This window comes from Schistocerca cancellata, chromosome 5 (genome assembly GCF_023864275.1).
Source record: "Schistocerca cancellata isolate TAMUIC-IGC-003103 chromosome 5, iqSchCanc2.1, whole genome shotgun sequence".
NCBI lineage: Eukaryota > Metazoa > Arthropoda > Insecta > Orthoptera > Acrididae > Schistocerca > Schistocerca cancellata.
Genome location: NC_064630.1, coordinates 284,887,388 through 284,900,998, shown reverse-complemented (window position 1 = coordinate 284,900,998; position 13,611 = coordinate 284,887,388). Strand labels below are relative to the sequence as shown.

The following is a 13,611-nucleotide window of genomic DNA, read 5'->3' as shown; positions in this document are numbered from 1 at the left end:
GCTGAAAGCTCGTTTACAGTCTTCTACATTTATGACAGAAACATGGATCCGGATCCACTACTCAACCTGATTAATAAGGAAGTGTTAAAAGCTGTCCAGTAGCCTAGATTGCTTGAATTATTTCTTTATTTAAGACAACCAGTTTCAGGTCTTAGAATCTTTTGTTGTAAACAATTTTATGTTGACCGCAGGCACAAGAATTCAAGTGGATAAAAATAGCACATTATAAAAGGTTGGTCGTCGCTAAAATATTTAAAACGTAAACTACCGTTGTGTCACAGGCCATGTCCATATATGGTTTTTAACTATTAGACTGATTGCAAAATGAGAAAATTCAATCGAATAATTAGGTGTTTATTTTTTCTTTTTTTATAATCTGTAAGGTTGTTTAACGTCCATAAACTTCCGAATTGATTTTCATTTTGCCTGTTCATCGCATAAAAAGTAACATACCACAATAACAGAAAATGAAATTTGTAACAGCTTTTCGAGCATGTGGTATTGCGCTAAAACATAATTGCCAAACCATACACAACAAAACCTGCATTTTGTGGACATCCTTTAAGAGAAATTCTGTAAAACATGTTCCATTCCGTGACACTATTAAGGGAGTAAAGGCTCTACGAAATGAGGAGGTTTTTTTAACATGATCTGGTAATTAGCTGGACAGGTCATACTTTTTCTGATATTCCGTTAGAATCTGGCTAGTTGCTGAGACCGCACAGACTGATTTGTACATTAAAGGAGCGATGAAGGGGAGAGTGTAAATCATCAGTAAAGTTTTTAACGAACCATTACGTCTCTTTATTCGAAACAGGGAAGCAATGGAAAACCAAATGAATATAGTCGTGTGAGGATTTAAAAAGGTTTATACATAATTTTCCCCTCAAAAGTGTGTAAAGTATGTCGCGCCAACGTCGAAGAAAATGATGATTAGGCTGTTGCATGTGAGGATAATTTTGAGAAACTTGCATGAAGGAAGTTAGTGCAGAGATGTGAGTCCATAAAAAGTAAAAGGCAGCGAGAATATGCAGGTAAATTTATCCACTAATGAGTACATCTGTAACCGGAGGCGAGTGGGAACACGATCACTACGGAATCAAGCAGAGGCTTGGACACGGTACTTACCTCCGGTGGCGATACACGTGATGTTCACGCTGGACCCCTCGTTGTACGGCCCTAGGATGTAGTGAGGGATGTTGGAACCTCTCTCTTCCATGATTACGAGCTTCTCAGGTGGTACTGCAACAACACACAAGAACATAATGAATACTTATTGAAGAAAATATAAGTCACCTATAATTCACAAGAAATAACGCAACACACTCAGCACAGTATTATCGCTTAGTTAAAAGCAATAAATGTTTGTCGGTGTTTTGGACGAAATGTATAAAAGGAAAATATCAACAGAACGCTTTATTTAAACGATTATGTTTTCTGCACCTCCAGAAAACCTTACCATAACACAAATGCTAGCGTCTGGGTTCCAGTACCGGTTAAAAAGAATGCATTCACTCCGTTGCGCACTGCAAGACCCATTCTGGAGTCAATCCTTACAATGTGCCTAAGAGTTTCCTCAATTTTATCCTTTCTCCATGGAATGCTAAGCCAGTAAGATACGCAGAAGAGATCCATTGGAACGTAGAGACAGGAAGGTGGCATTGACTCTGCTGCCTGTAGCTCAGACGGCACTAAACAGACGAGCAGAATTTTTATTAACAGATTCACGGAACACAAGCATTGCCAGGGAAAAACGATATAAAATCTTTAAGTGCTATAAATGTCTGTGAACTTTAGTTTAAAACGATATTACATTGTGAGGGGTAAGTGAGGTGGTGGGAGAGGCAGTGGGGACATATAATGTAGGGCACAGAATGATTTCTTTCATCTAGAACGAAGTTTGTGCTGACAAGAAACTTTCTGGCAGATTAAAACTGTGTGCCCTGCTGGGACCTAAACATGGACCTTCACCTTAGTGGGCAAGTGCTTTACCTACTGAGCTATCGAAGCACTACTCACGATCCTTTCTCAGAGTTCTACTTCCGCCAGTGGCTCATTTCCTACCTTCCAAGTTTCACAGAAGATCTCCTGCGAAACTTGCACGACTAGCGCTCCAGGAAGAAATGATATTCCAGAGACATGGCTTAGCCATAGCCTAGAGAAAAATTCCGGGACAAGATATTTCACTCTGCAGCGAAGTGTATGTTGATGTGAACCCTCTGGGAGAGTAAATTTGCTTGCCGGGACTCGAAGCCAGGAGCTGGTCCTGCAAGTTACGCAGATGAACACGGGTAGCTCAGCCGGTAGGTCCCAGGTCCGAAACCCGGCTCGTCACACAGTATTAATCCGACAGGATGTTTCTCGTAAAACACGGTAAGATCGAAAGTGTCACATAAACCGTACCAAGCACATAACACAAGGTGAAAATAAGCCACAATTCGCAGAATTAAGAATGTCAGTTTTTGCCCCCTCCTCCTTTTGTCCAGGAGCTTATGGCCAAATAATGCAACATATGTGAAACTAGCCAAGAGTTGGCATATGACGATCTCGGTGGAACTGTTATATGGCGGAATAAGGATCAGTCACTTGCTCTTCTGGCAGCGACAAAAACGAATTCTTGAGATCTGCTGATATATGGATTGCTCACTTAGATTTTTGATGTTAAGATAATCTTTCCGAATGTCACAATTTGTAACATTCATGACAGAAATATTCAGTTCTGTACTGAGCGATGTGGCGCAACGGTTAGCACGCTGGACTCCCATTCAGGAGGACGGCAGTTCAAATCGCGTGCGGCCATCCAGATTTAGCTTTTTCGTGATTTCCCAGAATCGCTTCAGGCAAATGCCCGGATGGTTCCTTTCAAAAGGCACCACCGATTTCCTTCTCGATCCTTCTCTATTCCGAGCTTGTGTCCTGTCTGACGACCTCGTGGTCGACGGGACGTTAAACACTAATCTCCTCTTTCATTCTATTCTGTCAGTGTATATACTTGGATACAGGACTGTATTTTGTTTCTCAAATGTCTCTTAAGCACATAAGATATTCTACGCTTCAGTACATATGGTTAATACCGACAATATAGCAAGTCATCTACCATAAAACTGTGTTAAATTAGACACTTCTACACTGGGGATGTTCTATCAAAGAACTTAGAAAAAGTTATTTCAGCCCCAGCTGAACTCTGAAATATGCTTACGAGACAGTACTTTGGCCATTTACTTCTACTGGTCGTCTCATTAACCTTCACTCAAAACATCTTTGAATAACTCGATGTGCGTTATCATACTGACAACTTAGGAACGTCGTGTTCATCACATTCACCATATGCGACTTAACAAAGTCGTGTACATCATATTCTCCATATGCGACGTAAGATTTATGATTTTAATAGATAGACAATCCCTTCAAATTTAAAGACTTTTTAAGGTGTTGCTGTCTAAAAGATTTAAAAATAATATATAAAAAGTTTCAGTTACTTTTCTCCATGGACAGAATATCGGCCTTTCAAAACCCTCCCTGAATTTCCTCGTAGTATTTCAAACCAGCAGAGTTGAATTTGATAAAGACAGCCTTCTGCTGATATTTCAGTCTGCTTCTGATGTTTCTGTTATTTCAGCTTGTTTGTGTACTCGTGCACCCAACGTACACAATTATTTCACTAGTACTGTATTATTCCTAATTACGGTGTTTTGTTGCTACTACTCTTCATTAGTCTTCTTCTTACTTTATCTATTTACTGAGATTCCGTGCTATGGAAAATGTTCATTCCCGATAACGTTATATAGATGTTTTTACTTCTGTGACTAGTAACGATGGTACGTATTCACCTTACAATATTACCGATTTTTAGATTTATTCTTTCCATAATTCCTTCGGTATTCTACGAGTAGCGTTCAGTATGTAATGCAATACCTTTTTACTCGGCCAGTTTCGGTTGAAAAGTGCAGAATGTGTTATGTGGCATCGTGGAATATTCACACTGCAGCCCCTAGTTTCTGAAGTTCCGTTAGGTGCCACCAATATAATTAATCATCAAAATGGCGTATGTAGCTAAGGTGTGTTCCAAGCAGAGAGCTGTAACGAGTTTCTTTTGACGGAAAACGAGAGCATCCCAGATATTCATAGGCGATTGCAGAATGTCTACGGAGATCTGACAGTGAACAAAAGCACAGTAAGTTGTTGGGCCAGGCTTCTGTCACCATCGCAACAAGGTGGCGCTAACCTGGCCGATCTCCCCCGTACCGCCGCCCCCCTCCCCCCCCCCTCCCCACACACACACAAGCACACACATACACAGGAAACTGGAAAAACGACTTCAGCGAGTTCGTGGCTACAAAAATGCAAACGAAATTCTCCTCCATGGCAACACGAGACCTCACACAAATCTGCGTACCCGAGAGAAGGGCACAAAACTTTGTTGGATTCTTCTGTTTCGACAACACTATAGCCCAAACCTCGTACCTTCCGACTTCCATCTGTTCGCCCCAATGAAGTATGCTCTCCGCAGTAAGCAGCACGTGGTCGACGGGGAGGTTATTCACGCCTCAAGACATTGGCTCCGGCGTCGACGAGTAGAGTGGAACCATGCGGACCTAAAGATCCTGCCAGTAAGGTGGCGTAAGGCGTCACATTGAACGAAGATTATTTTGAAAAAAAGAAAAAAAGAAAACAGAGTTTTGTAGCCGAAAGAGTGGGGAGTAATACCATGATTGGAATTCTGAATGAAATCAACCTGTTTTCATAAAAGCATGTTTTACATTACTTATTGAACGCCCCCTGCAATAAAGCAGCAGTAGCGATAAGCTGCGAGCTCTCATTATGTAGATCTTAAAATAGTACTTGTCCTTCTCTGCTGTTCTCTGTTATTATTTCTGCGACTTGGTAAGATGTTGTCTTCACATTTCATAGAATTCTGAACAACTTCGTGTTTCTTATATTATGTTTCTCTATTATGTTAGTAATAAATGTTCACGTGTTTGGTCTAACGCAAAGTAGGCGACAGGCAGCACAGACGACGTACATCCGCTTCCAAGCAACACGTTTCAGTTTATTCTGCTGTCGAAGAAGAGTGGTTCGACATTCAAGCACGAGTAGTGGAGCGGAAGCGTTAATACCTCTATAAACGAGAACGCTGTGGAACATCCGCCTGCGGAGCTTTCAGCTAATTAGCAAGCTAACGAGAAAGTGCAGACCCTGCAATTAGGGGACGGGCAAAGGGCGGTGATCACCAGCTCGTAGTACCCGTTTGCTATGGAAATCTGACACTTACCGCCAAACAGCCGTAAACAGCGTAGCGTCTGCCATTCCTCTCTCGTCACAGCAGGCGTGACGACGGCGCTAACACACTTTCCTCGCCTTCAGCAAATGATGGATTTAATTTCCCGCATCGAACCTCTGTTATTAGTTTTCGCTGGCATTTATAGTTGCGAAAGAAAATATGATAAAATCCAGACGCCTATCAAACTCTTGTCGCTTGACTAAGCAGATTCGCTCAGTCGATAGTAATATCGTTTCAGCTGACATAACAATTCGTAGTGTCGCCTCCAAAATGTAATCTGCCCGCTTTCTATCCAATTGAGAGTCAACAGGCTATCTTTTTATCTACGAAAAACGCCATCGTCAGAAAACTGACCCAAATTCCTCCACAACTGTTTTCTCCGAGCAGAAAATACACTGACAGAAAAAATTTGCAACACCAAGCAGGAAGTTTGCGATACATAATAATATCCCTTGAAATTTATACGTCGCACAGAAAGCTTATGAGCTTCCACTGTGCTTGGGCCAAAAGTGGTGAAATTTTATTACTTGTTTATGAGGCCCGAATTGAGACCTAACAAGACCACTTTAACTCTGGTAGAAAGAGGTACACTTAAAGGGGCGCGCTTTCTTGATGATCTCTGTAGCAGTGAAGTGTCCATAATGTGTTTAGTATGAAAATATTGTAGGGAACTAACTTTTTACTGTCTGTCACAAACGCTTTTTAGAAAAAAAGCGTTGCATAATTACAGTGTCATTTGTGAAGTAACGCGAAATAAACTTTTAGCACCAAAGCTGAAACGTGCGAGCCTGTATCTTTAAGGTTGGAAAACATGTCAGTTTTTGGCCTTCCTATCGCGTACCATGTCGCTGAGGAGGGATGATGCTCCTTCAAAAAATTTTAAAAACAGTCACCTCTTTGTGGTTAGTATCCCACTTTCTTCAAACGCCATTGCGACAGCTAGTCCGGTGGCGTAAGAAGTGCACATTTATCTGTTCCCTCAACTCTGTATTCTCTTCATTTCTGTTGGAAGCACATCATACATTAAAATTCATGCATAATGTTCATTAACAGTGAAACCTTCCCGTCGAATAAATAAAAGAAATAATGATTGAACTTAATGCGTTTAGACGATAACCTTCGCGTGTAGAATAAAATAATTTACCTTACTTTCCGTCTAACGAAAGAGAGAAAGAGAATAGAATTTTTTGTGCCTTGCAGCTTTCCTCTCGGGACTTGCTTTTGACAACGTGTCTGATCTTATAGTCTTTAGCGTACACAGTGCTGTACGCCTTGTGCCTTTGTTGGTAACCATATTAATGTGACTGATCAAAAGACGATTATTTCGACGTGAACACATAAGCCTAAATGGCTCAAATGGCTTTGAGCATTATGGGACTTAACAACTCAGGTCATCAGTCCCTTAGAACTTAGAACTACTTAAGCCTAACTAACCTAAGGACATCACACACATTCATGCCCGAGACTGGATTCGAACCTGCGACCGTAGCGGTCGCGCGGTTCCAGACTGAAGCGCGTAGAACCGCTCGTCCATATTGGCCGGGTACATAAGCTTTCGCCGTGGCCCTTAGTACTGGTTGTCTATGCAGTAAACCTGAAAACATACATATACACTCCTGGAAATGGAAAAAAGAACACATTGACACCGGTGTGTCAGACCCACCATACTTGCTCCGGACACTGCGAGAGGGCTGTACAAGCAATGATCACACGCACGCAGGATCCGCGGTGTTGGCCGTCGAATGGCGCTAGCTGCGCAGCATTTGTGCACCGCCGCCGTCAGTGTCAGCCAGTTTGCCGTGGCATACGGAGCTCCATCGCAGTCTTTAACACTGGTACCATGCCGCGACAGCGTGGACGTGAACCGTATGTGCAGTTGACGGACTTTGAGCGAGGGCGTATAGTGGGTATGCGGGAGGCCGGGTGGACGTACCGCCGAATTGCTCAACACGTGGGGCGTGAGGTCTCCACAGTACATCGATGTTGTCGCCAGTGGTCGGCGGAAGGTGCACGTGCCCGTCGACCTGGGACCGGACCGCAGCGACGCACGGATGCACGCCAAGACCGTAGGATCCTACGCAGTGCCGTAGGGGACCGCACCGCCACTTCCCAGCAAATTAGGGACACTGTTGCTCCTGGGGTATCGCCGAGGACCATTCGCAACCGTCTCCATGAAGCTGGGCTACGGTCCCGCACACCGTTAGGCCGTCTTCTGCTCACGCCCCAACATCGTGCAGCCCGCCTCCAGTGGTGTCGCGACAGGCGTGAATGGAGGGAAGAATGGAGACGTGTCGTCTTCAGCGATGAGAGTCGCTTCTGCCTTGGTGCCAATGATGGTCGTATGCGTGTTTGGCGCCGTGCAGGTGAGCGCCACAATCAGGACTGCATACGACCGAGGCACACAGGGCCAACACCCGGCATCATGGTGTGGGGAGCGATCTCCTACACTGGCCGTACACCACTGGTGATCGTCGAGGGGACACTGAATAGTGCACGGTACATCCAAACCGTCATCGAACCCATCGTTCTACCATTCCTAGACCGGCAAGGGAACTTGCTGTTCCAACAGGACAATGCACGTCCGCATGTATCCCGTGCCACCCAACGTGCTCTAGAAGGTGTAAGTCAACTACCCTGGCCAGCAAGATCTCCGGATCTGTCCCCCATTGAGCATGTTTGGGACTGGATGAAGCGTCGTCTCACGCGGTCTGCACGTCCAGCACGAACGCTGGTCCAACTGAGGCGCCAGGTGGAAATGGCATGGCAAGCCGTTCCACAGGACTACATCCAGCATCTCTACGATCGTCTCCATGGGAGAATAGCAGCCTGCATTGCTGCGAAAGGTGGATATACACTGTACTAGTGCCGACATTGTGCATGCTCTGTTGCCTGTGTCTATGTGCCTGTGGTTCTGTCAGTGTGATCATGTGATGTATCTGACCCCAGGAATGTGTCAATAAAGTTTCCCCTTCCTGGGACAATGAATTCACGGTGCTCTTATTTCAATTTCCAGGAGTGTATATTTTCCTTACCTTTTATTTTACTGGGTCGCCTCTGTATAACGTCATCTGACTGCATGTATGAATATACTCACTCTGATATATTGTTGATAATTATTTGGGTTGGCAGTTATTTACTAGAATATCAACTACGTGAGCTAAAACTGTACATACTGTTCATTTGCTTTTTAGATTGAAGTTACTGGTGCTAAATTAAATGTCATTGTTAAATAAAAAAATTGAGAAAACTCAACAAAAGTTAAATCTTGTGGTTACCGGGTGCAATGTAAAATTATACGAAATTGACTGAGATAAACTGATCTAGTCTGAAAATGACAGATTATAAATTTTGAACTCTTTATTAAGATTCAATTTATAAAACTTTAGTTTGGGGTTCGTTTACATAAAACAGATTAAAAATGTAACAAAGAACTTACAGTATGCAATTAGCGCTTAAATACCTTTGATGTCTTCCTGACGTCGATTTTTAATAATTCATTAATAATTACCGATGATATAATTATAATATTCTGCACACCGCTCTGTCTCTACACACCACTTCACTGCACAAAGGTTGACTCAAGAGTGTTCTATCGACAATGCTGCGCCGTTCTCGCCGCCCTCTCTATGTATCAATGCGCAAGTTCTCCCGCCAACAAGTAGTTTGGTGCGGATAGTTCACTGTCACCATCGATATGCAAAGAACTTAAATAAATTATACATAACATTTTTCTTACATACTATAATCGTTATTTACATATTTCTTGGGTTGTAAATATTTTTCATCAGTTCATTACTTTGATTTACTTATGTTTTGGCCTGGTTGATTTTCTATTGACATATTTCAACAGCAGCGAAACATAACAACCATCTTAACAAGTTGTTGGCCCAACCTTACTTTGCAGTAAGTATCATAAGGATACGAACTACTGACCCCACTGTCTGTATATTCGCCAGTTGTTGAATAGCCCCGAAGCCGACTTAAAACGAGGATTCGATTATATAACTATCTTAGTGATCGGCATCGTTCCAATAAGATCTTACCACTCCTGTCTCACGAAGACAGATGTGTGCCCATTTTCATTAGTGCGACAACTAATGTATTCTCTGTAGTAAAGACACCTCAGAATCAAAGGAGGCGACTTCCTTCTTCAAATAAAAAATATTTACTCTACATGTCTGAAAGGAGAATAATTCCGAAATGTCAAATAAAATACCTTAACCCACAACATGGCACTAGAACATACTTAAAAAAATATCGATAGCAAGTGAATAGCCTACAATTCAGAATAAGTATCAAAGGTTAAACAGACATACTTTGCTTCACTTTCAGCATTACGTTGTATTGCTTGTTGTTTTTGCATGTTTTTCTTCGAAGTGCAACAGTGTACTTTTATAGAGTACCTCCCTAACTCACAATGTTTGCCTTAGGTCATAAGATTCCACTGTCTCTCAGTTCGGCTACTCGTTTGACAATTTAGTTTCACACTCTGTCGTCTCAAAAGCCGAAATGATGACACCTCATAATTAAGGCCACAGTAAAGGGTAAATACAGTGGTATTACTCATAGGTGTCCTTTCTACCCTCTCCCCACCTCTTGGAATCTGAAGTACAGAGTTTTTATTCATTACTGAATTCTCGTACACTTCTCTAAGTGATTTCTCGTGATTCCGCTAAACTTCTTGAATATTCAATTTGTGTTAGCTACAAAATTTAGATCTTGCGGCATGACACATCTAGAAAATGATCAAGTCATTTATTTCCAAAATTGCAGTTTTGCAGTTTTACTCCTTCCCCGGTAAAATTTCAGTGTACACCCTTGGTATTAATGCTGCAAGATAAGGACATTGGAAAAATGTATACGACACTATACACTGTACACATACGGAACAGAATACTTATCAGGCAGATGAAAGCCAACTTGATAGGAATTTATTCTATTTGTGTACATGTGAATCAGTACCCAAATGTTTTCGAAACTTGTTTGTTTGAACAGTCCCAACAACGATTATTATGGAAAGTAATTCACTTGAATAGGGGGTTAGGAATATCGAACTACATTGACTGGAAAAAATTCGTAACACCAAAAAATGATTAATGTAGAGGATGGAAATTTTAGAAATACATTTGTCTAGGTAACATATTTTAGCGATTAAAATTCCAAGGCCGCAGGTTAATGTAAGCGCGAGATGAGCCACTGCAAAAGTAAAATGCTGGTAGATTGATAACTGGTATAAAGAGTGTTAAATGCAAGTCTGCAAACTTGCATGTCGATGATGTCCCATACATGCTCATTCGAGACAGATCTAGTGGTTGAGCAGGCTAAGGCGACATGTCGATACTCTGTAGAGTATGTTGGGTTACAAGAGCGGTATGTGGCCGAGCGTTATCTTGTCGGAAAACACTCCTGGAATGAATGAGATTTTCACTCTGCAGCGGAGTGTGCACTGATATGAAATTTCCTGGCAGATTAAAACTGTGTGCCGGACCGAGACTCGAACTCGGGGCTTTTTCCTTTCGCGGGCAAGTGCTCTAGCAACTTTTTTCCCTTTTTTTTTTGCAGCTTATAAGAAAACAAATAGAAACCTCTTGAGTATGAAAATAAAAGACGACGTTCTTCATAAAATAACACAATATCCTTTGAAAACGGAAACCATAAAAGGTAGCTATATTTCCGCAACGGCCTTCTTTTTTATTCCTTTTTAATTTTTATTATTTTTATTTTTTTGTTAACATAAATGTGTATACAGCCTCACCATTAGCGGCAACCTTTTTTTTTTGTTTGGGAGCACAGCAGAAAGAAAAACAAATAGGCTGCAGATAGAGAGCTGTGTGTGAAAAGGATAAACATGTGTAAGGAGAAAAAAAAACTTAGAAGAGGAGGAGAAAAGAGAAGTGAAATAAAATAGGAATACTTTCCGCACCATGCTCCACTTTGGCGCGCCATCAGGACAAAATGCATTCTGTCATTGACCATTGAAGGGGAACGTGGGATCTTCCAGTCTTGGCTGGCACGGTTCGTTGAGATTCCAGCTTTGAGGCGGGTTGGTGAAAATACTCTGCAAACAGTTCGCGAAAGTGGCCCGATAGTGTCGATGTCGGCGAAGGGTGTGGTGATGTACTTGGAGGCGTGTCCAAAAGTCCGCCGAATCGACGATGTCGTCCCGGAAGAGGTAGTTGACAGCCATGCCACTGATCCATGTGATGGCGTGCCACTTAGCCGATGGAAAGTAGGTCGTGTCGGGATAGATCATCATGGTAGGACAAACGTGATGTGGTGGTACTCGGAGGTAGAAAGCCACAATCTTCTGTACGAGGGTCCAGACAGCTGCTGCTGGCCCACACTCAAAACGACGTAAATCTGTATCTTCGACATTGCACTTGAGGCACAGGGGTGAGTCCACCAGTGCGATGCGATGCAGTTTCTGTCTTGTAGTATACTTGCCGTTGACGATAAGGTACCACATAGAGGTGGTGTCAGTGGTGTGATATGGTTGGTGGATCGTTTTCCAAACTGTAGGCCATGAACCCTGGGGGTGACGTGTTTCGACGGGGTTGCGGGGTGGAGACTTTCTGAGAAGGCGGTAGATGTCGCGGGTGGCCGTCTTCCTGGTCCTGGGGAGCTCGGTGCATACGTAGCCGCACTCCAAAAAGAAACGGCCGATATGTGGCATCGGAGGTGGGATGTGTGCCAAAGACGTCGGTGGGCGTCTCGAAACAGGTGCGAGCTCGGTGGTCAACATTCCAGTAAAACTAGCAATTTGGCTTTTCCATAACCGGAGCATAGTATTGTTGTAAAGTGCCGTAGTCCTGGCTCTCACATTAACCAGATCGAGGCCACCATCCCGCTTCGGTAAGGTGAGAGCTTCATACTGGACTTTGAAGATGTGTCCAGAACAAATGAAATAGCCGAAAGTCGCCTGTAATCTGGCCGCCATTGTCGCAGTGATGGGCAGAATCTGCGCTATGTGGGGTATTCGGGCTGCCAGATGGGTATTGACGAAGGTGACTCTCTGGCACATATTCAGCGGGCGTAGTATGTGATTTTGTATGTTGGCCCGGATGCGTTGCAGCAGCGCCCGAAAATTGATCGCCGAGGTGCGGCGAATGTCTCGCGTGTACACCAACCCGAGACAACGAAGGGTGTCCACCAGTTGAAATGGGACTACGCTGTCTGCGGGAAGGCAGCGGCCGATCTTCATGGCGCATGATTTTACCACGTTCATAGCGCTCCCTGCCCCTGCACTGTAACGGGTAATCCACTGCATTGCGGCTTGTACGTCGGCCGCTGAAAGTACGACGAGGGCCAAATCGTCCGCGGAAGCTCCGCAGCGGAACATATGATCCCGGAGTGGAATACCTGTCAAACGTCGCCGTAATCCGCAAATGAGTGGTTCCATCGCAATGGCATAAAGCACCGTCGACAAAGGGCAATCCTGCCGTACTGAGCGTTCAATCCGTATGGGTTCTGTAAGTCTGCCGTTGACGAGAAGTCTGGACGTTGCTCCACGAAGGAGCCGCATAATCACTTGCGTGAACGTCGGGGGAATTGCCATTCGGTCCATCACTGCGTTGAGGAATGCATGATTGATGCGGTCAAACGCTTGTTTGAAGTCGATGGAGATTAAAGCGCCTGGCAGTCGCGAGTGTGTTGCCACAGCGATCACATCTCGATATTCACTGAGGGCTGTCCGTATATTATGATCGCCGCCTAAAGATGTTTGTTCGTGGGAAACAATGTCTCGTAAGACATGTTTGAGTCGCACTGCTAGAAGGCGTGTGAAAATCTTAAAGTCGGAATTGAGTAACGTGATCGGCCGATAACTGTCGTGTTCCTCCTGCGGGTTTCGGGACTGGTACAAGTAAGCCTTCCATGAACATTGGTGGCGGGTTCGCCGCGCCGGACAAAAGTTCCCAGTACATGTCCCTCCATCGTGGCATCATCGAACTTGGAAGGTTCTGTAAAATTCGAGAGGTAAACCATCCGGGCCGGGAGATCGATTCAGAGACCCTTGGGCCACAGCGCCTTGGACGTCGTCGGTGGTCACTTCTGAAGTCAGGAGGGTCGCAGCTGCTGCGTTTAGAGTACCAAGTGTCTCCTGGGCAACCTCAGCAATGGCCTCTGCACCGGCAGGTACTTCTTGATAGAAAAGTCTATAGTGCGTTTTGAATGCATCCGCAATGGTAGCTTGCGAAGTCAGCCGTCGTCCATCAGGAAAGTCTAAAGTTGTCATTAAAGCCTGTCGGCGTCGACGAACATTTTGAATAATATGATGCATAGAAGGTTCTTCACCGTTAATCCTATCTTGGCTGCGTGCTCGTACAATATCT

The 13,611-nt window shown here is 43.8% G+C and overlaps 1 protein-coding gene across 3 annotated transcripts in view; it reads right to left on the bottom strand.

The window, feature by feature from the left end:
• The window catches only part of LOC126187919 (nephrin-like), a 687,362-nt gene that overhangs the window by 143,447 nt on the left and 530,304 nt on the right, over window positions 1-13,611 (bottom strand). For all 3 annotated transcript variants that reach the window (XM_049929278.1, XM_049929279.1, XM_049929280.1), the window contains exon 4: window positions 1,129-1,242. In XM_049929278.1, coding sequence (XP_049785235.1) covers window positions 1,129-1,242 — 114 coding nt within the window. The remainder of the gene's footprint in view (window positions 1-1,128; window positions 1,243-13,611) is intronic.